Source organism: Aulostomus chinensis, chromosome 12 (genome assembly GCF_037954235.1).
Source record: "Aulostomus chinensis isolate RoL2024-O1b breed Wild chromosome 12, RoL_Achi_v1.0, whole genome shotgun sequence".
In the NCBI taxonomy this organism is placed as follows: Eukaryota; Metazoa; Chordata; class Actinopteri; order Syngnathiformes; family Aulostomidae; genus Aulostomus; species Aulostomus chinensis.
In genome coordinates, this window is record NC_141331.1 from 11387644 (window position 1) to 11413785 (window position 26142).

Consider the following 26142-nt stretch of genomic DNA (forward strand, 5'->3'; position numbering starts at 1 on the left):
AATTGGTCCTGCAGGAAAGAGCTATGCATGGCATATCTCGCACCCGGCACGATCTGTGAACGCGGAGAGTCACCCGGTGATGGAGTTAAGCGGTCGATGTCGCAGCCTGTGTAGACACTGAAAAGATGGAGGGGAAAACAGAGAAACAATTCAGACTCTCAACTGCGCAGTCAAAGTCCAAGAAACTGGGGCCCCGCGCCCTTTTGCTCATCCGGCCGCTACAGACAGACAATAACGGATCAAACGAGGATGAAAAACCTTGCAGGGTTTCAAGGGACGTTTCTGTCTCCAAATAACCCGACAGTCAAACGCCATTAGAAAGTAAAGCCGCGCTGAGATATTCAATCATTTGATTCCTATCCGAATTTCAAGGTGCTACATTAAACATAAGCACGCACGGGCGCGCGCGTGCGCGCGCACACACACACACACACACACACACACACACACACACACACACTCCCTTCCACCTACGTTAAGAATGGAACTTAAACAGGAAAAGGCAACTCAAAACGGCAAATGTCGAATTGGGCCAATGTTCGATTATTTATTTAAGTCAACGTAAAGAACACAATGCAAACATTTCTAAGAAAATAAAGAAGTGCACTAAACTTGAACAGTGTTGGGCTTTGGGATTTGATGTCTGTATAGTTACATAGTGACTACATCGGTATCTCATAAAACATCCAAGCAGGAATGATTAAAACCGAATGAACCGAATGCCTAAAATCCACTTAACAAAGAACCATCAAGAGAGGAAGCCTTACGTGTCGTAGTTGTCCCGAAATCCTTTCGCAAACGGATTGTGGTCGATTTTCAGTTGCGTGATCTGTTGGAAAAACGCGTCAATTAAAAGACAAATGTGTTCGTCCAAATAACATCTGGCTATATTTTCTATTTCGTCACTCTCAAAATGTGAGAAATCCTGCCATTGATGAATCCCAGTTAAAGTCTCGCTCTTAATTGGTTTTAATTTTTAAAACAAAAAAAAATCGTACTTCTTCCGTTTTTCTTGTAGATTAAAAAATAAAAGATAACTCATTTAAAAATGATTCAAACTGTTAATCTCCCGATTAAGAAAAATGTAGTAGTGGGGGGGGACTCATTGTTGAGGAAAAGTGCCGCGGCGTGTGAGTGTGACGTGGACGTACGTCGGTGTTCTGGTAAGCTGTGACAGCGATGAATTGCGTTTCTGTGAAGGTGAAAGTCTGGACTCGTCCCGGTTGGCTGGTGTCCTCTGTCCCGTCCTCGTTTACTTCTACCACATGGAGCCTGGGCTGGTACTTGTGGAGGGACTGGAGGACCACCATCTGGACATTCGATGAAAGACGCACGTCAGAAACTCTCACACAAATTTTGGATTGATAATTTAAAAGAAGGGTTAGATTAGATTTGCACAATAAATTATTGTTAATTCTTTGAAAATTACCCCCCCCCCACACACACACACACACACACAAAAAAAGAACAGTGGTCAGTATCACAACGAACAAGATGTTGATTACCTGCCCCGTGTTGTTGGAGGCTCCTTTATTGTTTGTAAGCTTTAGCTTTCCAAATGAAATCTCCTGACGCATCCAGTGCGCACCGGTATTTGGAGAGTCCGGGTGCATGTAAACTCTATTTCCTACGGAGAAAACAGAGACATTCAACAAACAATACGACCGATTTGCCTTTAAATAAATGCTTGTCACTAGTTGTTGTTTTTTTGACGGCATCTTATCCAACCGAAACCCTTTTTTTTCGTGTGAAGCATTTACGTTTTTGAATGCATGTATTAATAAATTCTAATACCTATTACATTTGTGTCAGCTTTTCCGCATGGCACCCACTTTCCTCCTTGGAACCGCCAGTGATTTGGATCCGCGAGTATAACGTCCACAAATATATTGTAGTGAGCTGTTGGATCGAGGCCTGAAATGTTGAAGCTTAAAAATGGGAACATTCGTCTGTAATAAAATAAGGGAACACGTATTTAGAAAACGTAAATCAATGGGGATTCATGCAGAAAAAGAAGAAGAAAAAACAGGATAGTAGTAAAGGCACAAAAAAAAACCGCAACAACAAAATCTTTCAGATTTCCGTCATGCAGCTTGTTGCGATGGTGTGTGTTTTATTTAGTGAAGGAGAATTTGATGATAATGCATTTTGAACGAAATCAAAGACAAAACTCTATCAGTTCAACAGGCAGACGAGAGCGTGCGCGCACACTTACCGCCCCTGTTTGGTGATGATCATCTCAGTTTGGTGCCTGTGGAACTTCAGCCACAGGGCCCTGTTGCACAGATACACCTGTGCTTTCCCCGGAACCAGCCCTGCCTGCGCTGAGGAGAACTGGTAAAAAGCCCCTCCTTGGTACGTGTGTCCATACTGTTGCGCGTACGGGTAGCCGGCTGCCGGATAGCCTTGAGGAGAAGTGTTGGTCAGAAGGCTGTTGTAAGCTCCATTAGTTATGACCGGGTGATGGGCCATGTAACGACTGGGACTTCCAATAGAAAAAGCCGGGTGCGTTGGTCCGTGCTGGCGCACTGGGCGCTGCTGAGACTGACTGCGGTTGGGTAGATGAAGAAAAGATGCACCTTTCTCCTGCAGATCCATCGAAATTATGACGGATGTCAGAGACTCCGTGAAGATCAGGAGAGAGTTTGCCCCTCTGTACGTCCCCTGATGCGTCCTTGGAGTCGGGAAAATTGTCTGCCTCTGACTGATTCGTCATCTCCCCAGAGTTCAGGGGTGAACTTCTCTCTAGGTTGTCACTTGCAGATATAATAGGATGGTCCTGCAACGAAAGCTCTGATCCATCGGAGCTCGAAAATCCACTGCCCACATTCATAAATTTCTTGGAGAGATCACTCGCAGGCGAGATGCAATTCTCGACTTGCATAGCTCAAGAAGAAGCCACTATTAGCTCAACCTATATCTCAAGCTTTTGCACACGTCTTTCCCAATCTAACGCGAGGAAAACGCCTAGCTTCAAGCACCGAATGCAGCAAATTAACCAATTGACACCATCCTGCAATCAGAACGCATTTTCTTTCCATCACTCTGCTTTGCTAATGAAACAAGTATCGCCATTGGTTAACGCTCGGGTGTAATTTAATTAGACAGCTCTTAATTAGACGAGCGCCGAGAGCAAAATGATTTGTTTGTATTGTCACTTAAGGCTATATTTGATTAAAACATATGGACTATTTCTTCTAATAATATCAAGACAAGAAATGTATTCAGGGTGTGTTTTTCAGCTGCAACATCAGGTGTGTTATTTACCTATTTATCCGCGTTATTTATCTATTCATGCGCTATGAGTGCCAAAGTATGTCTACCCAAGAAGATATATTATTAACACACACAAAATAAAAAAATAAAAAAATTGACAGTCCATGACAGGCAGTGCATCTGATGCTTTAAAATGTTTGTGATAGCGTGAAATCATGGCGTCCCACTGAAGATGTGTTTATGAGTCCCAGCGCTGCTTAATATTTGATGTCTTAAAGTTGTGAGCCGGTCGACTGATAACAGGGCTGCTGCTGCTGCTGCTGCTGCTGCTGGGGGCAAACACACCCAGGGAAGAAAAAAAAAAGATGGGTCTGTTAAGTTGACAATCATTTTAAATAAAGTTAATAAAATGTATTTGTCTTTTAAAAAAAGAGAGAGAAGAAGACTTGATTGGTTTAACGCAAAAAAAAAATGGAGGAGGTTATTTTCCCAAAAAATGATACTGATGAAGCTCAAATTTGACATGACATCTATTGCAGCACAGCTCTGTTTAAACATCTGTAACATAAAAGTGTGTCCCTATTTATGTAAATGTCACTTAATCACATTGTTCCTAGGTTCTACTTTCATTTCTGCAGTATGATTAAAAAAATGATTGAGGAGAGAAGAGCTTCTTATGACATGCAGGGGTGGACAGTGTTCATATGTACCCTTGGTTGTCATGGCTTTTTAGTGGTGTATTTATTGCAAAGTTCTGTCGATTAGGTCAATCTGAGCCATCACGAACCAGAAGTGTATTTATTATACTTTTTTGGTAGTTTGTTGAGATTAAATCGTGTGAATTTAAGAGGCTTTTCTATACAGAAAGATTACAGCATGCATGTCTTTTTTTTATCAATACCAGGAGGAGTGCAAACATGAGGAGACAGCAGACCTGGAGAACCTGATCACTAAACTGATCACTTCCACCTCACTGAATAACTCCTGCTTCAGTAAAACTGCAACTTCATTACCCCCCAAATGTACTTTGCACTCTCTGACTCGTAACAGAGACTCCCCCAGCCTCACCCCCCCAGCACACACACACACACACACACACGCACACACACACACACACACGCACGCACACACGCTCAACTACCTCTAATGAACAGCCATGAATATCTGAAGCTAGAGGGTCATTACAGTTGGGCTGCAGGGTCCAGCAATCTATTGCTGTGAAACATGCAAGCACAGACTTGCCTGTAGCGGAGCAGCAGAGGCCACCCTGCCCTCCTCATTACAGGATTATGCTTCACTTCCATCTCTGATCTTTAATCAGGAAAATGGGCTTGATGGGGTTGTTGTTGTTGGGGTTTTTTTTTTTCTTCCTCTGAACAAACCAATTGTTGAATCACCCTCAGCTGCAACTGACTTGGTCTCCCCATGGGTGCTCTACTCCCAGACCTCCCCGGCTCAGACAGTAAGTGGACATAACCAAAGAGGAGGGGCTGATTTGTTATGCCCGCGGCCAACCCCGTCCCCCCGGGAGACGCTAGTGCAGGTTAGGGTCTCTGTCTGTTGTCTTGTTTAAACCCTCTTCTGACCAGCTGAGCTGAATGCGCTGGCTCCCTAGGAAGTGGATTCATTATATTCCAAAAAAATACTTGATGAAAATATTAAAAAAAAAAAAAAATTGATTATCATTTGAACAAGCATCATTAGAAGAGCCGAAGAAAAAAAGGAGGTAAGTTTTCTTATAAATTAAAACAAAACAAAAAACAAGGGCACTTCACAATGTTCACCGAAGCATAAAACAAGATGGTTTTTTTCCAAAGACCTGCATCACCTTTTTTTTTTTTTTTTTTTATTGTTGTGCCAAAGGAATCTGCTCGCCACCTGGGTCTAATCTAATCAATGTGAATGACAAGGAGAGAAAAAGCCTGAAAGTGAGCACCAGCTAAGGGACTTTACCTAATGCCCAGTACTGTCACTTCAATGATATGATCACAGCACACAAAATGACAACAAAATTATAGCCAGCAAGGATATGGGGACATAGTGTGCTACTCTAGTCAGGTGAAATTGCTTTTTCCGACTATGAAATGGCTTGTCTCTTGTCGGATGGGTAAACATTTCCTTGTCAGCCCAGTAATAAGGAATGAGGCACACTGGGCTGAACTAAGAGGATAGAGCCAAGGTTATTTGGAATTCATGACAGGTAGTGGCTTATATTACAGCGTCACTAAAAATTTCATGGGAATGCATTTAAGATGGCCCTTAAGTTATTTATATGTTGTTTGCCAGATGTCACATTGCAATTTCCATCAATAAATCAAAGTGAAGGATTTCTTTCCTGTTTTTTTCTTGGTGCTTTATTAAAAATAAGGACTATCTGCATCTATCTTGTCGGAAGTGGTTAATTAACTTGTATGACTAATCTGATCAAGCGGTGCTTCGTGCTATGCTAACATAACTATAGCCCCCTGTGGTTTGCTGCCATCGGTGATCTGCTCTGTCACAGGGAATCAGGATGCTCCCCGACAGAAATGACAGCTGGAGGCCTACTAAGGGGCGGAGTGGACAGTTGTGGCTTTTAAACCCTTATTAGTCGTCCTCCCTGGACACACCGAGACACGCGTCTACGCAGAAGTGCACTCCTACACCTGCTCATTATTGATGTCCTTTAAGGGCAGCAGGACCAGACCCAAACGAAGATTCTTTACCACAAAGCTCACAGTAAATTAACCTCAGGACAGGTGATCATGACGACGTTCAGAGGAAACACGAGCGGCTTTAAAGGAAGGTCTGGGTTATGCAGAGCAAAGAAGGACAAAAGAGAAGAACTATTTTTTGTCCTCTTAACCTTTATGGAATACATCACTTATTTGCTTTTAAAGTTATATTTTTAATTCAGTTTATCCTGAAAAACTATGTTTTTTTTTTTAGCAATATTAATGGAGCAATAATACATCAACATTAGTTTGTAGTTTGTTGCAGTTTTGCACTACAGTTTTCAATTTATTTACAAGAACATTCTAGACAGGAAAAGTAGGACAAAGGCAAGTAATTTTACATAAAAGCCATGCGACTACGTTTTATTCTAAATAATGTTTCTATCTGCTACTGATGCTGAAAAATGAAACTGTATGTCAGTTTGCCATTTCGTATTTAGTACAGCTCTGTACTATATGTATTCATTTTATGAATTAGGCAAAGATCTTTCTGTCACAAGATAACAAAGACATGATAATTACTCTCATGGACCCATCATAGGAGAAGTCGCTGCTCTCTTCAAATGAACAGAATCATGTGAATAAAGATGACGTAAAACCCAAACTGTTGATGTAATTTAGACGAACAAACAGAGGTGATATCATCTCAGGGATGACAAAGTTGGTGGTGAGGATAAATGCGCCTCCAATAACTACTTTTATCGCCTTCGACTGATCTGTTATCAACTGTTTGGATTGTTGCTCGTCTCTTTAAATATTTAAAGGGCCTATGTGACCCGCGGAGTGCAGTTGGGGTTTGTGACCATTTTGTTATTTCTGCTGCCATGCACTGTCAGACGTCTGCAAGTGAAGAACATGGCCACTGTCCCCAGTAAGCTCACGGGCATAAAAAATTCAAACTAACTCTACTTTTTAAGCCATTTCTGATGAAAAGCACACAGAAATGAAACTGACTTATGCCAAATGAATATCATTGGACTGCCGTGATTGTGAGGTTGATGTTTGTAACTTGGGAATTATTTATAAAACATCAGTTCCATTTTAAGAGTAGCCATGCCATGAAGTGTGCACTCACTCCTCTGAAAATCCTCGGAGATTTCTAGATCCGACTCAATCTGAACAATAGGAAGCACCGCGGCTTCTGCTCTCACAGGATGAAAACAAAGCGTTGCCTGCCAGAGGATTGCCGATCAATCGCTGGACAATGATTGTTTGATCTAAAAGAAGCTAATAAACATATCCAATGAACCAACTGTCAAGTTTTGAAAAAATTCTAAAATATGTTCTTTTAAATGCAACAGAATATTCCTCTGTAATAAAACACAGATGCTGTGCAGATCCCTTGCAAAAATATGTGTATGTATATATATATATATCAAGGAGAATAGGAGCAAACAGGCGACTGTCGTGTTACAAGAATAATCTTCATTAAAATCACAGGCAACAACACCAGGCCAACACACAGCTCATTGGGAATGCAGTGTGAAAAGAGAGGCCCACAGATTATCACTCTACGTAACTCATGTTTAATTTATCCCGCAGCAATATTGTCAAGAGCCCTACCATTCCAAAGAACAAGACGCTGATAAAAGCTGGAATAAGACTTAGGGAAACCCAAAAATAACACAAGCTTGGAGTAAAACGCCGCAAAATGGAGGGAACACACTTGAGAGCGAAAGCATGAGAGAGATCTTCAGCATGTTTAGCACAGCTTCACAGCAGTGTAATATAGCTGCTTTAGCATTGTTAATATTTCAGAGGATGACTTCTAAATGGAGCTGACGATACATAGAGCAAGCGGGCTTGATACACAGCACTTAACCTCTCTGATTGTGAAGTATTTTATCTTTGCTATGGTAAATCTAATACAAAGGAAATTTAAAAAAAAAATTGGCTTACATTCAAATATAAGAAGTAACCCTACACCAATTTCTGTGTGCTCTATGTTGTGTTTTTTTCCCCTCCTCCTCCTCCTCCTCCTCCTCCTCCTCCTCCTCCTCCCCATGGCTGAGTGAAATGGAATTGCCTCTCACATTCAAAGACAGCTCTGGGAAGGTGATAATAGAGCTACTCCCTGCTGTCTGCAGGCAGGAAATAGGAAAGTGGCATATGGGGCCAGGAACCAAATAGAGAGGAAATGTGACCAGGCAAGGGAAGAAACTAAAGGAAAGGTTAATGATCAGCTCTGAATTCTTCAGGGAAGAGAACCATGTTCCAAGTTGAAAGGAGAAATAAATGTGACACGATTTATGCCTCCACTACTCACATCCACGCTGTCACAAACAAACACGTGTAAATCAGTCTGACAAACTCTGACCGTCCCAAAAGCTTGTAGGGTCGGACCGATATCGGCAGATGTATCGGTATCGCCATACGCTGATGTCCCAGCTGGAAAGTTTTTGTTTTGAAAATTAGGAGGATGATATTTGCGATGCACTGGTAAGGTAATGCTTTCAGCGAGGAAGTTCCCAGATTTGGTTCCAAGAATGATCGTCCAGAGGTAGGATGAACATTCTCGAAAAACATCATGTTTCTTGAGACAAGAGATTATCGGAGAACATCCACAACGTTCTCAAGAGTAGTGCGTTTGAAATATTTCCTCTCAGTCCACCCTTCATCGGATAGAAATACTGGTTCTTTAAATGTGAGGTTCAAACATTTTCTCTGGCAACTTATAGAATTTGTTGCTAAGATTCTTGATCTTGGATCTAATCTTAGCGAACTCTTGCAGAACATGAAAAAATGGGAAATTTAAAATCCATTGATTCCCATTGAAGTTTATCATTTCAGTGCACTGATGTAATTTTGGACGGTTGAGTTTCTTTTCAAACCGTAAAACATCCCGCCTCCATTACAAACCTTGACCAGCTTAATATTTGAGGGATCATTTCAAAAATATTTTTTCCAGTATATTGATATCAGCATTTACATATGAGTGAAAACCAATATCTGCCCCCAAAAAAATCCTGGATGGGTCAAGCCCTACAACTCTCTCTCTTTCTCTCTCTCTCTGTGAGTCTCTCTCTTTTTTTTCCACAGCATTACTGTTTTATTCATGCAGCTGTAGGAGTCCTACATGACAGAAACTACACAAAGAAAGGATTCAAACATCACACGTTACACACTGATGAGACCGGAGAGATTAAAAACACAGACAGTACCGTGTATTCACGAGATGGTCTGTCTTCACAGCCTCACCAGTGGGCTCCAACAAGTGTGAACTAGCAGCTAGCGTCCTACTGCTGCCTTTGAAACAGCGTGCAGCATCTCCTAAAATGACCAGGGAACCAGGAAACTGTATCCTAAATTAAACACTGGCTCCTTTGTGAGAAATCAAAGAGAAAACTGAAAGAAAATGCATCGCAGAACAATATTTGCAGTGAGTGAAAACATGAAAGTGAGTGCTGTGAGTGAACAGTGGGTGTGTTATCATTAAGGCCGGTCTAGGCTAGATTAGCAGGGGGTGAATTTGCTATCAAATTTTTCACCCTGTTAACACACCTTGGCTGAAAGAGTTTGTGCCCTTTCAGCGCAAGCCTGGATTCCCACCCTTAAGCTATCAGTTACATCAGCTATAAAAGACCGAATCCATTTTGAAGCAATTTGCACTTGGTTTGTGCTTCTATTAAGCTTCTGGTAACATCCATTGTAAGCTGTCTTTTTAATTACCTGAGGGAGTGGGTGACAAAGGAAGGAACACGTAGAGAAGTGGCTGGACTTAAGAATCAACTGTCAAACATAAATGTGTTAATAACATTGCACATACGCTCATAAGTATTGTATATTTGCTGACACAGGTTCAAAGACACAGAAATCACATGAGCAATTTATATCGCACAGATTCAGGCAGACGAAAACCCTGTCATATAGTCAACATGTCCTGCTGCTTCAGCTTGTTGTGCTAACAGCTGGACATAACAGAGACAAAAGCAACATCACACGTGCCGGCGTCTTCCAGATCTGACAGCTAGATCATTTGAAGATGACAAGATAACACTTAAATACAAAGGTGACATGACAGTGTCTTCGGAGCCAGATGGATCGATACTCAGGCTGGCTTGTCAGGATCTGGGCAGCGGTTCTGCAGCCATGGTTGTTATATATTAGTGTTTAGAAATAAGTGATCACCGTCTGGCACAATGTCTGGTATGTTAGCAGTTAGCAGATTTCATTTCTTCTATTGCAACGCAATATTGAGGCGATCAGTTAACCAAAAGCAGCCCAGGAGTTTAGAGGATGATTGTAATCTTAAATAATATGAGTGTTCAGATTAAAACTTTATTTTTAGTCTTTCCTTTTCTCAATGATTGTCAAATCCTTCAGACTTTCAGCAACAGAAACAATTCAAATATGAAACTATTCTACTACTACTCTACTATTTATATTATTAAAAAAACACTCAGCTTTTTCCAGATATGTATTCTCCCCCCCTCCCCCATTTTGGGAATTTTTAGCTCTTTCATCTCACATTAAAATGTAAACCAAAAAATCTCTAATAACTTCCTTTCAGTCAAAGACACATTCTATGTATGAATATAGAGATATTCGTTTTCTGTCAGTTCGTGTTGTCTTATCTTAACAGCCTCAGAATCCAGAGTGTGCAGACCAAAAGTTCCATTGACCACCATCTTATTCTGAGGCGGCTTCTGCCTGTTCTACTTTTCAAAGTATTCACTACTGCACAACTTTCACGGCATCTCAGCAGCTCGGAGCTTCAACTTCCCGTTGTATTTTCTGCAAGAAATTCTAGTTTAACACTTATAGCAGGACGATGCAATCTCTACAAAGACCTGGTGCCGCTCCGAAACTCTAGTTTGCTATCTGCTGACTGGAAAGCTCTGTGCGTGTCTTTAATAAATTCTTAACTCAAAAAGACTAAGATGATCAATGATCCATCAATTCGTAGTCGCAGTCAAAAGGCGCTCGAAGACGACTGCTTTTCCAAAACGTCTTCCAGTGAGACAGCCAAGAAGTCCCGTGGATCAGTTAGAAAAACTCGGCAAGTTGCCTTGGTGACCATCCAGGCTGCACCGACTGGCACTATCTCTATTTTCTTCCCTCTCCCCACTCATCTTCATCTATACGCACGTAAATAAGAAATCAAATATATCTTTCAAATATTCAACAGTCCCGTTAGCTTTGGAGAGGTAAGGAGTATTGTTGAATAATGCAGCCAGACTGGGGATCTCCCAGAGCTGGTCTCTGCAGGCATCACTGAGCAGGTCTGATCCCACTTGAGTAGCATCTATCATTGTGACATCATCATTCACACAAGGAGATATGAGAAGACAGTAGTATACTACTCCACCACTTGAGCCAACTCTAAAGCAGGCAGTGGTGTTACTCATTTAAACCAATCTACTGGCCATCTGTTGATGCTAAAATCACAATCTGACTGCCTTTTCTAAATCAAACACCATCCGTATGCCTTTAATGCTTTCTGCTGGACATGTTTTTTGAGGAGGAGGAGGAGAAGGAGGAGGAGGGTAAAAAAAATGCTCGCTTTGATGCATATTCTTTTTTACCTTGTGTGATTCTGGTGGGTGTGTAAATGGAAACACCACAGGGACAAGCAGCTAAGGAGGAAGAAAACAACGTGTACATGCGGCGGTGGCAGTGGCGGCGGCAGCAGCAGGCCTCTACCTTGCAGATTAGGGCACAGGGAGCACTTTGCAGGTTGTTGTCACAGGTATGACAAGGGAGAATTGTGCTCGCTATCCCCAGGTTACACAAGGTGTGAACAAACTATGCAGCCAATTTGTTTTGTGCAGGAGAGAAAACGCTCCGGTCCTCCTCCATCTTTCACTCCTTCGCTTTACACTGACTACGTCAATTTTTTTGTTTTGTTTTGTTGTTTTTTTTACCATTTCTGATCATAAAAAAGTACTTGGAGGTACATCAAACTGTGACATCAAATCAGCATCAAAAAAGAAAGCACCAGAGCTCAATCATATCACAAGGACAAAGAGAGAGTGTGAGCGTTGGCACAGGAATTACTAATCTTGGGGGAATTGGCAAGACCAACAGCAAGCAAGTGTATTACATATGGCGTGCCATTTTCACAGCTTCCACAAAGAGAACACAAAACGTGATATATCTCACTATCTAAGACTAATAAACAACAACCCAGATATGTTGAGTCTGCTTCAATCTGTGACAAAAGACTTTTTACAATTCATATATTTGAGCTTGGATGATGTCGTCTGATGTGAGCACTAAATGAAGCCGTCCTCCCACTAATTCTATGAGGTGTCAGTCAGGAAACTGGCCTGCCAGGATCACTTTCTGCTCTAATCAAGCCAGATGGTTTCTTAACACTGAATATCTCAATCCAATGTACGTAGCATGTCTAACAGGGTTCATAGTCGACAACACATGACGCACAAAGGTGGTCAGCGTGAGGATGAGGGATACGTGAACCCAGCGGAGGTCCATTGTGAGGATCTGCTTCATGAACGTGACTAACATCCTGGCAGTGTTTGCATCTGTTATGATGACAAAGTGTTATGAGAGAGCCTTTGTCGTCTCAACTGTACACAGCTCACACCTCAAGTGTTATCTTCTGTGTACTAACTCACTACACTTTATTATTATAATTAGACGGATCACTGCACTTCCCCTCTGGTTACAACTGCTATCAATTATTGTATATTGTTAAAGTACCTGCTAATGAATTGTGAAACTGCTGTGTTATAGTGTGATTTTACCAGGCAACAACCAAATTTTGTACACTTAGATGCCTTTTTTCAATTAGTCCTTGTATTTTTTTTCAGTCATTAAGCACATTTGGTTGAAGGATGTCCACCTTACACTTAGCCAAAGGTGTTTTTGCAGGTGCTGTTAGTCATGCAGCTTCTTAGCCCCAAATGCAAAGCTGCCGCTTCACGTAAGGGGACTCTGAGGACAACACAGGAGTACCCACTGTGATTTGCACTGGGGATTTTGATATTCACACCTGTACAAGGTGTTGTTTGGGAGTCTGATAAGCATGTGTGAAACCAGAGGGTTGATTGGAATGGAGACCTCACTGGAAAGGACAGCTCTTATCAGAGACATATCTATCGAGGGGCTGTTTTTTTGTATTTTCATAAGTAACAATAAGAGGGAACAAAGCTAATCAAGCGCGATGTATCTTAGGTACCAGCCACGTGTCTAATTGAAGCTGCACATGGCCATATGGGTATGTGCAAAAAATAGAATTCCCAGCGAGTACATTAGGATTCAAAGCCGCATGCGAAAAATAAAAATATTTCCAACATCAACGGCAGTCTGATCGTCAGCGACTTATACGCCTCATGAAGTATCACAAAGGGAACAACTAGGAGAACATTTTCCAATCAGTGTATATGGCCCAAAAAAAAAAAAAATCATTTTCAGTATGAAGAAATCACAGACCTTATCACTACAGGATCAGAGGTTGAAAAACAAATTGCGTGAGAGTTGTTCCTCCTTTCTCCACATTGGTGATGTTCAGAGGCAGCCTGTTATTGGAGGTGTTAATTGGCAAATTTAGTACGAGTCAAGAGCATGTTCCCTGTCGTCCCTGCCCGGCAAGACTAGGTCATTAAAGCGAGAATGGATTCTTTCATGCTGCCTTAACCCTTGAATTGCAAGTTACCATTCTGCAAACACCCCCCACACACATACACACTTATACACACACGCGCGCTCCATCATACCCCCATGTGTCAAAAAGAAAAACAGCCAACACTGATTTGACAGCGACTTCTCAAAAGCCAGACATTCAGTCTTACAATTATTTCAAATTGCCAGCTAAATGTCTCCAAAAAGTTAACAAATACCCAACACTTCAAAAGTAAACATATTAGTCTTTAATGACAGCTGAAGAATGTTTTTTTTTTTCCAGAACAAAAGCATCATCAAAACTCCAGTGATCAGTGCTTCTTTTGCATTGTGTGTATTGAACAAGGCCCTCAGCGGTCTGAAGTGTGAGCCTCCTCTGGGGTTCTGGGTGCGATCTCACCACTGCCTCTGTCATAACTTGCTGCGACTGCCAAATCTCTGCTCCAGAAATCAGGGCTCTCAGACCATTGCATTCAAACACACACAATAGAGAGGGGCCGTTCTGAGACTTTACACAAGCAGCAATGGCTTCAACACATTTAATGGAAACACAAAGTCAGCTCTACCACTCCTGCACAGAGAGCATGAGGAGCCCAACGCATGGCAAAGACAACCGTGTGAGGTGATACTCTCAGCTCGCATCGCCATGAGAGTTGGCAGTCTCTCATGGCAACGGTGACCAGTGCACAGACAGATGAATATGCTTCTCTCCTAAGTTGTTAATTATCGAAATGACACTGATGTGAAGAGGCCATTCCAGCCAGGTGACCTTCATCCACTTGCTATCTCTCTGTTTTGTCTCCATTTGATCAAACCCTGTGAAAATCCTTTGTTTTTTCCTCCTTCAGTTGCTTTCTGTCTTTTTGACATGGCACAATCTGATAATCATTGTTTGATATTTAGAATAATAACTGTTGGAAAGGTAACACTATAATAGCAAGTGTCAGTAAACGGTAAATTGAAAGTAAATTCAAATTTATATCATAGTTTTCTTTACCATTTCATTCACTAAAATAGGATCATAATACAAAGCAATTTTTACTCAGTAAACATCACAATAGAGGTGGTTAGTGAGATAGTATTACATTTATTTAGTATTAAGTTTCGATATAATCAATGGTAGAAGACTTTTTAATTATCGATGATTTAATGAGGCAAAATCATCACTTGTGATATTATAATTGTCCTTCTACAATGTTCCTGTAGTTGTTAAAATGATCAAAAAGCGATCCATCTTTTTATATATATTTATAGATGTGTCTTAAAAGGTTATAAATAATTAATATGAAATAAAAAAGACGATACGTGTGCAGCAATTAAATAGTAAAGTAGTTTGCTGATGCATTCAGAATTTAATAATTGTCTCTTATCAGCTAAAATAAATTCATAAACCAAAAATATTACATTACAAACTCATGACAAAATAACATAACTTGTAGCATCAATAATTCAGAAAATTGATGTTTTTGTTTTTTTAAGGTTTTTTTTCAAATCAATTTAGCATTAATTACTGATTTGTATTATAAGAGTAACCTGGATATTCGTGTTTAACTTTACTGTCTTTGTTAATGTCAGTATCTCTACATATCCTGTTAGATACAAGATGGCATATCTTCAATTGAACAAAAACTTTTGGTGTAAAGAACAAAGGAGAGGAATGCGTGCTCGATGATTCAATTTAAAAAGAAATCAAAAATAATTTAAGCATTTTAAATATAGATACATGATTGATATTAAGAATCCTGTGCTCTACTTTTAAAATATCTGCCTTCTTAATAATGTTCCTGCAACTATTATGAGTCCCACTAAAACTTCCTCAAGTCAGAGGCATACAAGATGATTCGCAGAGTTACTGGTTGTATTAAACGGCCTGTTAGGCTTTTCATGTTGTGGTTGCTTGTGCTAATTTGGATTGTGTATCTAATCTGAGAGGGATTCCCATTAATATGGAGTAGATTGTTGCAGCTCGACTGTTGAACACAACTCCGCCCGCTGAACAAAAGCTTCAGTCTGGCTATTTAAAAATGTGCTTCAGATTGAGTGGAGATCTAAAATCCTTTTTTGTGTGGAACTCAAACACACAGCTGTATTCTCCATCTACAAAGCCCTGCATCTACACGACAGAATTTAATTTACTCGTGACTCAGCTGGATAAAAAGTAACAGAGGAGATGGAGGAAAAAGATCACATCCTGAGACATGGCGATCCATAATTGCAGTATTGTATTTTTACAGATCATAAGTCCCTTGCAGAACTTCATCAGTGAAAATGATCAGAATTTATCGAAACATATACTTGAATTTACAGGAGCAGAGTTCAAATTTCACACTGGTACATTTTCAAATACTATTGTGGGGGTATTTTTTGATAATTTATCATTTTATATTACATAACCTAATCAAAAGGGACTCTTGTATGACTGATCTATTGTTTTATCATAGTCTTTTTGCCATGATTCATTGTTATTCTAAAGGACAGTACGCATTTGTAAACAGTAAGAGTCATGAATATTTGTGTATACGGTGGCGAAACTGAATGACAGTATACTATTTTATATTACCGTTTGAAAATCTCAAAAACGTATTTAAATGAATATATGACTATTCAGCTTTGGTTTGCTTCTCACTCGAAAACACAATCAGATCGTCTTGCATTAAACATATAATAACACAGATTGTAGATATGAATCTTTGCATAAGATAAACTGCAAGCTGAAATAAGCAGTGGATGAGTGCCAACAGATATACTGTTTGTGTGTGAGTGTGTGTGAGTGTGTGTGTGTGTGTGCGCGTGTGTGCATGGGTGACTTTCTTCCATCTCTTTTCTACTTGGAAATCACTGTGGTCCCCTGAAGCCGGCGACTTCCCCGTCTCCCTGAACTCTCTGCAGCACCGACTGGCGGTGCAGAAGCACTGCTGATTAGCATGCAGTAATGATGGTGAGCTGGGCTCCATTGTTCTAACACCTCCCCTTCTCCTCCGCACCAATCTGTCACCAGTCAGTGAGCTAGAGCTGCCTCAAATGCTTCTCTCCACAAATGAGATGGATAATTAGTTGCCCCTCACGAATGCTGCACTCTTCTCACCCCTGATTGCTTTCACCTTCTTGCTCCTGGCAATTTTGACACCTTGTAATCAGCCTGCTACTTCTCTGTCTCAATCCATATCTGTCTCCTTTTTTTTTTTTGCATGGGTCCTCTTTCATTCTTTATATCTCTTAAATCTATTTCAAATCTCCTCCCTCTAGTAGCAAATATATCCCGAATCAAAAAGGTGGCATATTTCTCAAAATTGAAGCTACTGGAAATGATGGCAATGACATTGCCTTAGAGGTAGATCCAGTTTCATCCAGCACAAACAAACGCACACACACACACACACAAATATACGAGCTGTCAGAACAAGTTTCCTCTTCCAAATAACAATGAATGACAAAATAATTATGAGCAAGCAGCTGTTCATGATCCCGGAGAGAAAAGCATGTAGGCTGCACAATGTTCAACTCTTCACAGATTACCCAGAGAAGATCATTAGGGATATGTATTAGCCAGACTCATCTGAATAAATTCTCCCCGCCTTGTCCGTGTTGTGCTGTGAAATGTAAAATTATGTGGTTTATGTCACTGCCATAAAAAAATGTCATAAAATAAACATGTATTGTGCTTGGCCCATTAAATTACACCAACACGTAATATTCGCTTTGCACCAAACCGTATGCTCACGCTTCTCCTTCACGTAGATGATATGTTGTGTCTTAATTGCTCATTAGTTGAGAATAGTTGATAGCGCACCCTTATGAAGCTATTTATGAAACACAGTGAAAGGCTCGGTGCCAAATATCAGTTTAGGTTAAAATAACAAATCAATCAGTCTATTACGCCGTATTTGATTATTAGGAGTAATTTATAATATCCAACACTTGTGAGGAGAGAAAAAGGAGAGAGAGAAAGAGAGAAAAGGTCGACTGCATGTCTTCACGCCAGCTCATCTACTCTGCAAGGTCTTCTCTGCACAAGGAAACCCACACAGCGCCTCTGATTCCTCAGTATCATCTGACTTTCACTGCATCAAAGTCACCGCAATTGTTTTGCAAAGGTGCGAATAAATACAGTGGAATTATAAAGATGAGGGGGGAAAAAAGTAATCCATCAATGTGCTTATCATGATCCAGAAGGCTTGGATTTTTCATTTTGTTGGAAGAGGAGAAGCGCGTCACAGAGTCTTCACTCAACCATTCAAATAAGCAGATACATCAAAATTAATTACGCAGAAAGGTAAAAATCATGAGTGGACAAATATCAAGGTAATTGGGCTAATTGGGTCTAATGTGTTTGCGCCTGATGTTATGTGTTGTTTTCTGTTCAAAACCAATTTCAAGGCTCAGTGAACATATGGCGCAAGAACTTTTTGTTTTTTCCAACTGATTTTAAAGTTGGAAATATTTCAAAAGCTGCATCAACAATGAGGCAAACAGCTAGTCGGAGTTACTGCGCCGATGCATGCAGCATGAGGTGGAATTCGTTTGGAAATAGCGGTAATGAACAAGTCCAACGTTCTAGAGGAGCTTGAATCATTAGCAGATGAGTGACTGGATGCATATTGTTGGCATGTATAAGATTCAACATATGGAAGTGGAGAGGAAAAAAAAGAGGGGGCTGGTAAAGGTGTCCTCAGAATTATGGCAGTATTTCATATTTCAAATGACAATGATGGAAGAAATTGTTGCAATTTATTAGATTATATTTCAAAATAAAATTATATAAATGTTAAATAAACATGATTACACTTTGGTCCGTCTTATAGAAGGATTTAGTTTTCTATCCAAGATGAAGAAGATTCAAATGATTAAAAAAAAAAGGTTGTAAGAGTAAATGTTGGCTTTATTTGCCCATATTATAGCATTCCAGTCATATCTCAACGTGGGGATTGAAACTGTACCATTAAATTCTTCACTATTAAATAAATGGATTCAAGTCTTATTGCAGTGTCAAAATCCAGTCCGGCGTATCATGGCATCATGGCAGACAGGAAGAACTGGACCGTTGTTGTGGTTTTTTTGTTTGTTTTTTTGTTTTTTTTTACAGTAAGTCTTGGAGTAGTTGAGGCTTTTGGCTCGTCAGTGTGTCCGCTCCCTCTGTCATTTGTCGAAATGTGAGAAGAGGTGGCTGTTCATTCGGTCCTGGGGAACCACAGCGTTGCAGAAAGCGCATTTATCAGGGCTGCTGCTCTGAGGCGTCGCCAGCTCTGTCCCCACGTCAGCTGCATCACACAGCTCAGGGCTCCAGAGAGGCTGCAGAGCAGGACCAACCAAAGAGAACAATATATTATTCATACTCCAAAAAACAATCCTAACACTCTGTTAAAGCAAACTGTTTGTGCTGGAGTTTTCTTTTGTTTTGTTTTAAATTATCTGCTGATTTCAGGAATTGCAGGAACATCCGCTGAGGCTATTCTCTAGTGTTTAAGCTAGTGTTTAATTGTTACGCCGTTTACGTTGCGCATCAATCCGAGGGAGAGGACTCAAATTGTGAGACGGACTTTTTAGGTTTAACTGTGTGTCATTCACAATTTTTGAACAAGAATTGGTACAAATCAGCACATAAAATCCAACTAAAGCATCATATTCCCATTCTGACACTGTAATGTGCTTCCATCTGGCTCACACGTTCCAGCAAATATGCCAAATATAACCAGAGCATCCATGCTTCAGTTTAAAAAAAAAAAAAAAAAAAAAAACAGCTCTCATTACACCATAATGTGCTTCAAGTTAAGCCAAAGGGATTTTTTTTTTTTTTTTGGACTTCACACTGTTTCACCCCTCCATTAGTAAAGACCAATCAGAGACTGATAATTTGCTACTAGTTTTCTCAGACCTTCTCCTGTGATTCTCACCTGCTGCGGTCCTCGTACGCTCTCCTGAGAGAGCGAAGGTGATGTTGAGTGGGAGGGGAATGTAGGGTAGACCAAAGGTACCGGCAGTTCCACCGGTTCTTCCTCTGTCACTGCTGAAGGGACGCTGGTGCGAGGCCGCCTCATGGGCATGGTCAGGCCAATGTGTCTCTCTGGGGTACTGTTCAGGAACTCGTATTCACTGTCCTCAGAGGGCGGGAATTTGACACTGAGTTTGGTGAGAGAGTCTACAAAGTCCCTATCTTCGGGGCTGGCGCCGCGGGATGCCAGAGATGTAGGCGGGAGTGGGGTATCCACTGCTGCCCTCAGCTCGGAGGGAAAGGCCGTCTCTGCGTCGGCTGTACGGTCTGTGCACTGGATAGGCATGGAGAACCGCTGATCTGTCAGACGGCAGCAAGACATTTGGTTTTGCTCGGTTTTTCGTTGGTAGCAATCACGCTGATGCATTCCAGAGCGAGTTTTAAGAACATTTGATGCTGGCAAGGATTTAGAAATGTTGGAAAATAACTCAAAAATCATTCTTAGACAGGTCTTTTCAAATATGTATCAAACAAAACGTTTTTTAAACACACATTAAATGAATGATTACAGGAATAAACATAATACATTTTAGCCGACTGAGCTAACATCATGCTTTTTGTTAGTTTATCTTAAGAGCTGGTCACCAATGTTGCACTCCTAGTTAACAAAAGCAACAGCAAAACTTATTCGTTTTCATGGCACTTAAAAGTATATTTCAAGTCACATTTGCATTGAAGTTACAGAACCGATAACTTTATTTTGGTTCAGGTTTTGCAAAAACAAAAGGTCAAGTTTTACCATTTGAAGCATCATTTCCTCCATGGAAGCGTTTCAGGTGATCTTTCTGTCGTCTAGATAGAGACCGAATCTGCCAGAACGTCCCTTGAATTGCTTCAAATGCATCCAGCATGTCGTGACTGACAAACAAATAAAGGACAAGTGAGGGGAAAAATGCATGCTTTGACTGAAGTGGGCATGTTTCAAAAAGGTCTTTGTGCAAAGAAAGAGACATACTAGTCAACGCTGCTGTTGACTGGCTTAATAGGAGCTACAGCAACAGTGCCCATACTCTCCTGAAAAAAGACACATTACATTCATAGCAATTATTAGAAAAAAATACATACACACACATATATATACACACATATATGTATATATATATATATATATATTTATGCATAATGCATACATACATTATATACATATACACACATATAAACACAAACACACATATATACACACGCACACATACACAAATATGTATATATATGCATACATACATTGTATACATATACACATATATACACAAACACATATATACATACATATATTCACATTATATACATATATACATACATATACAGTATACATATATGTATATATAAACATATGCATAAATATACATAAATATATATATATGTATATATATATGAGTGTATCCTGAGTGCATCTGCAGTATTATTTAAACAATATCAATTGAAATATCAGGAAGGCTCCAGCTGCTGAGCTGTACAATGATATAATCCTCTAGCTCCATCTTGTGAAACAAAAGTGGACACCTTATACAGATCTCTCACATGTATGGAAGTGTTGTGAAACATATGAAGGACTCAGAATCTAACCAAGGAAATTATGCGCAAAGTATGAAATTTTGTTTTAAAAAGTTAACAAAAACCCTCCTATTCATAGACTGGCGGCTGCTGTAAATGTGCAGAGAGGAAAGAAGAAGTCGTCAAGCTTCTGCCGAACCTGTAATTGAAATATTTTTTTTGTTTTTATGCTGGGATTTGTTCTTTCATCATTTTTTGGGGTTGTTTTGTTGTAATTAATAGGTACATTTGTATGTATCTTAATATCAAATGGAACATCCTGCAGAATTTTAATCACAACTAATCCATTACAATAAGCTTTGCTAAAGTAGAGCCTGACCGATGCATCACCAGCCTGGTGTACTTTGCAATTTAATGATCTGATTGTGGATAAATTGGTGTGACTGTTAATTATCATGAAACCTGATTGAAGTTGATGTTATTTTATACAGTTTGTCCACCAGAGAGCACTGCAGCTCCACACTGTCCTTATTAACCTGCCTGAAAGCATCACCCTGACAACAGAGTTGAGCGTGTGTGCAGGATTATACGTTCTCATACCTGGATGATAACTGAGAACACAATGGGAAACTTTTACTGAGTCAGTCTGACAGCAGTCGTGTCGGCCCTGTTTGTGCTTCAGAACACGAGCAGCGAGGCACACATGCCTAGAATCACTAATCCCATTAGCTTGAGTCTGATGATTCACATTCCATAACATTTGTCTGCAGCTGGTAAACAGCAGAAATGATCATGCACACGGAAGCGAAGAAGTAAACGGCGGTGAGGGCTGAAGCAGACCCTCCGGTGGCGTTTATTCTCTCACTTTAATCGCATCATTTCATTTAGCGGGTCCCTAAATAGTGTTTCCAATCTGTTGAATAAACATAATGGCTGGAGAGGCTTTTTTAAACTTTGTTTTAGCACAATACTTCTGATTATAACTATAACAAAAGCAGCATTGGTAAAGTAGCACGTCTGAATCTTGATCACTTCATTCACCAGCTAATTCTGAAATATTTTCACACGCAAGGTTGAATAATATCACATTTTTTTCTCAACACAATAATATAATCGTTTTTATATATTTCAAACACTTAATACAAATAATATTTTATGCACTAAGTGTACACTGCAACATATATCTATATCTACATGTGTGTGTGTACATTATCTGTAAAAGTTGCACTGTATGTACACGTTGTCTTTGATTGTAGTTTTTAATAAAGTACATTCTATATCTTTGGTCTTTTTTTCTTTATTTGTATTTTATTTACCCCTCACTCTTTTTTTAATCACCTGTACTTTCTGAGCTGCTGTAACATGTGAATTTCCCCGCTGTGGCATCAGTTAAGTTTTATCATATCTTATCAATCACAGTCAGCGACAACAGGGAACTTCAAGAGTCGAGCTGGGCTGTAAACCCCATTGTTACCGAGGTTATATAGTTGAAAAACTTTATATGAGATTGTTTGCCCCCCCCCCCCCACCAACTATTCCATCATTTCACATTTTGTTTCATCCTGTTTCTGCTTGTGACATTATTTCTTAGATAAAGGCATTATTTTTAGGTAAGAGACCCTGTACAAGTAAATCCAGCTTAATGTCCTGCGCTGTTTTCTGCAGATTTATTTCACGCATGTGTTCAGTTTTCAATATTGCTGCCATACATGACAATAAAACATACTAATTCGGGGTCTTCAACATCTTCCGCTGCTATTTCTGTCTTTAAAAATCCTTTATTGTTGTCAGAATTCTGCATGCCTAAAACACAATAAAATCCTGTATCGATCAGGCTCCACTTTAAAAAAAAAAAATGCTGCTGGAATCAGCACAGTCGAGGAGACGAAGGCAGTCTGGATGCATCGCGTGCTGATTGAACCCTATTTTGAGCTTGGTCATTACTGCTGCATCCATTTGCAATTGGCAGAAAGTCTTCCTGCAACATCCTCGTTGGCACAACTGCAGCAACTCTAAGCAGAACTACAACCAACATGTACGTGTGTCTGTGTGTGTGCGTGTGTGTGAGAGAGACAGAGAGGAAGCTTTAACATTTCAGGTGTGACAATGAAAAGAAAACAAAAATCAATATAATTCAGGCTATTATCTTTCAGCTTCGTGCAGATGTAAAGAGGAGAGACAGTAAAGTGAACATACCGAGTACTGTGTTTTCCTATAAGCGCTGGCCCCGTCAACCACATGCTTGCAAGGCTCACATTTCATCTCTCCTTAGAAAGCAAAAAGAGCGTAAATGAGCGATGCAGCGCCATGAAGCAGACACTGATTCAGTGTAATGTTCTCATAATAACCAAGAAACTTAAATGCATTAACAGTTTTCACGTCTGCGCGTCTCACTAACCTGCTGGTTTCCTTGTTGCCAACAACTGAGCTTCAAGTATTGAAATCAGCTGCTGCTGGTCCTCGATCTGCTTTTGAAGTTTCTGTGTGTGTCGTTCATAATATTCAGTCTGCAAAAAAAAAAGGGAAAAAAAAAGGTTCCTGTTATTTTTTTTCTCTTTCTAGCGAGCATCTCTGCAATCTGCTCTGTGCCTATACATCTGTGTGTGTGTCACATTCTCTCGTAAACATTTAAGTCATTATCGTGTCTTCGAAGCAGATTTTGTTTTTGCCATTTGACTGTTATTTAAATAGTGTAAACACACTTTCAGCAACTACATTAGCAGACATTTCCTGTCAAACTGGTATTTAAGACAATCTGTCATTTATAACCGAAGTTTTATTTGTGTTATTTTGTAAAGGTTTGGCTCGGTTCAAGATAGAAATGTCTCTTTGTGTTATTACCATTTGCTGCAGCTCCTTTTTAGCATTGTCCTTCTCGATGGAGACCTGGCGATAAGCTTCAAAAGCTTTGTTGAGCTGGTCTCCAATGTTCCTTTCCATGCCGTGTGCTCCGCAATCATCACTGACAGGGCAGACATGAGCCCTGCAGCGACAGGGATGACAAATCCAGAGAAAACACACGGCCCATATACAAAAGTTAATAACATTGGAGCTTGTATTGAAATACGCTGCGCTCGCAGAGAGGGTTATTTGACAAATATCACAGGATAACATGACTGTAATCATAAAGGAATGACAACAGAAGGATTTAATGTTAGGAACAAATGTTTTATCATGAATAAAACTAGGAACTAAGAGTAGAGACGGACTGATGAACCAAAGCAGTTGAGATTCTCTGTCTGGTTGCTTTTTATTTGCCCGACAGCTTAAATAAGCAAAAGAATGATAACTGATGTGAAGTCGCAGCCACTAACGCTGAGCCTCAGTCAATCATTTTTACAACAGTTCCCGATCGATACCTTTTTCAGATACCGATTAAACAAAATGAAACTTGCGCTACATCTGAAATCGCTGGGGTTAAGTTTCAGCTCCTAGAATACGTTCACACACTCAGAACACAGGATTCAGACATACATTTATGAACAATAGATTCCTGGGATTTTTCCTGTGCACTTAAGTACATTTCTCATGGCTATGCATTCCCCGAAAGATCTGTTTTAAGCATGAAAATACACACATCTCTCTCAACATATGACAGGTTTTCATCAAAGTCCCACTGAAATGTTCATATCTCAGGAAGACACGGTATTTGTTTACCGCTAATTATGTGTAAAAATACCACCTTAAATTAAATACTGCAGTACAGATGCACAGACGTCCAGCCTCGACAGGACATACTACGGAGTAAAGAAAACATCTTTGTTTCCATTATCATTTTCGTGTTGTTTTTTTTTTATACATAAAAAAGAGAATTGTGATGTAAAAAAATGAACATTCCCTCTAATATAACTAATTAGATCTGACTATGAGTCAAAAATAATCCCAAATGGATTTTTTTTTCAAACTTCTGCAGCCACAGTGCACATTTATCTGGAATGAATGACAAGCAGCTTGGTTTGATACATTAACCTGCATAATGTCTTAACTGAATCCAATCTGCAGATATTTTTTAAGCAGATTCTCATGATTCTTTCAACACTTTCTGGCTTTTCAAAACCTTATTTCAGGCCTGGATATAGCTATATTGATTTTACATGACTTTTCCATAGGAACCCTGTAAACAATTTCATAACTCTGAATATGTATTAAAAAAATACAATCTACCAAAATATGGTTTAACCTAACTTGCACGTTTCAAATCCTCAGTTTGCTTTCATCACACTGGCTTTCTTTTTTTCTTTTTTTGCACTCAACAACTTAAATAAATAATAACATGAAGATTTACTTCTTTGGTATTGAAATTTGCAATCAAATAACAAGACTTCTCTCAATAGATGATACATTGAATTCAGTTTATCACACACACACACACACACACACACACACACACACACACACACACACACACACAAACAATCAAAGTTGGGAATTCAGCCCCATAGCTGCAACCCTACACATGCTCAAAATAATAATTAAACACCAGTGCCAGAGGGTTTAATTAAGCAAAGCAAACGCATAATTATGCAAAAAACTTACAACCTCTTCTTCATTGATTACCATATATGTATTCAGTTCAGTGTCTTCTGGATTCTCAGAAGAAAAAAATGATCGGATTAACTTTTGAATATATCAAGAAATACTTCTGCCCTAATTTCTCCTTGTCCTGCAGGTGCTGGAATAGAATCTCCTACTTTGTTCATAAACTTAAAGTAGCCTGCAAGATTTAAACTCGCCGTTGTAGTTGGAATGGAAGATGCAATGAGCTGGAGGATCATCGGTCATCGATCAGTATTCGTGATAGATACAGTGATTCGAGGAGCTACATTATTAAAGTTAGCTGCCTGAATTAGGAAAGTACTGTAGCACGTTCAAAAACAGGTAGTTCCGTATTCTATCAACTGTAAGAGACTAGTTAGCCCATTCAACCGGTGAGTAAAGTGACCTCGAAACAACTCGGTGAACATCTCCGCCGCCGGTGAGTCTTCTTACCTTCATTCGAGTAAAATTCGAATATATTGTGTTGGCACTTCCACGGCTTGGTCGCCTCTTCTTCACACACAAAGTTACGAAGCACCAACAGAGGATATGGCAGTGTGTGTGTTTTACATAGCCTAGTTAGTTAAGTTGGGAACTTCCCTCGGGGAATCC

General features: G+C 39.9%; 2 protein-coding genes across 4 annotated transcripts in view; both read right to left on the minus strand.

Annotated features, from left to right (window-relative positions):
- tbr1b (T-box brain transcription factor 1b) overlaps window positions 1-4238 on the minus strand; it is a 5625-nt gene extending 1387 nt beyond the window's left edge. The window contains 7 exon segments of the mRNA XM_086220118.1: window positions 1-117; window positions 768-829; window positions 1152-1310; window positions 1506-1627; window positions 1795-1949; window positions 2216-2524; window positions 2526-4238. The exon segment at window positions 1-117 is cut by the window's left edge and continues 1387 nt beyond it. Coding sequence (XP_086076244.1) covers window positions 1-117; window positions 768-829; window positions 1152-1310; window positions 1506-1627; window positions 1795-1949; window positions 2216-2524; window positions 2526-2884 — 1283 coding nt within the window. The 5' untranslated portion in view covers window positions 2885-4238.
- A 13985-nt stretch (window positions 4239-18223) lies between these two features.
- On the minus strand, window positions 18224-26142 carry tank (TRAF family member-associated NFKB activator). Of its 3 annotated transcripts, none has more exons than XM_086220120.1 (8): window positions 25984-26142; window positions 23836-23977; window positions 23393-23501; window positions 23191-23261; window positions 20459-20517; window positions 20243-20361; window positions 19406-19803; window positions 18224-18803 (listed from the first exon to the last, which is right to left on the minus strand). In XM_086220120.1, exons 2-8 carry the CDS (start codon window positions 23932-23934, stop codon window positions 18651-18653), a joined length of 1008 nt encoding a protein of 335 aa, XP_086076246.1. In that variant the 5' UTR covers window positions 23935-23977; window positions 25984-26142; the 3' UTR covers window positions 18224-18650. The 3 variants fall into 3 exon arrangements, with proteins under 3 accessions (XP_086076246.1, XP_086076245.1, XP_086076247.1); XM_086220119.1 differs by having other exon boundaries at window positions 19406-19899; XM_086220121.1 differs by lacking the exons at window positions 20459-20517; window positions 25984-26142 and having other exon boundaries at window positions 19406-19899; window positions 23836-23873.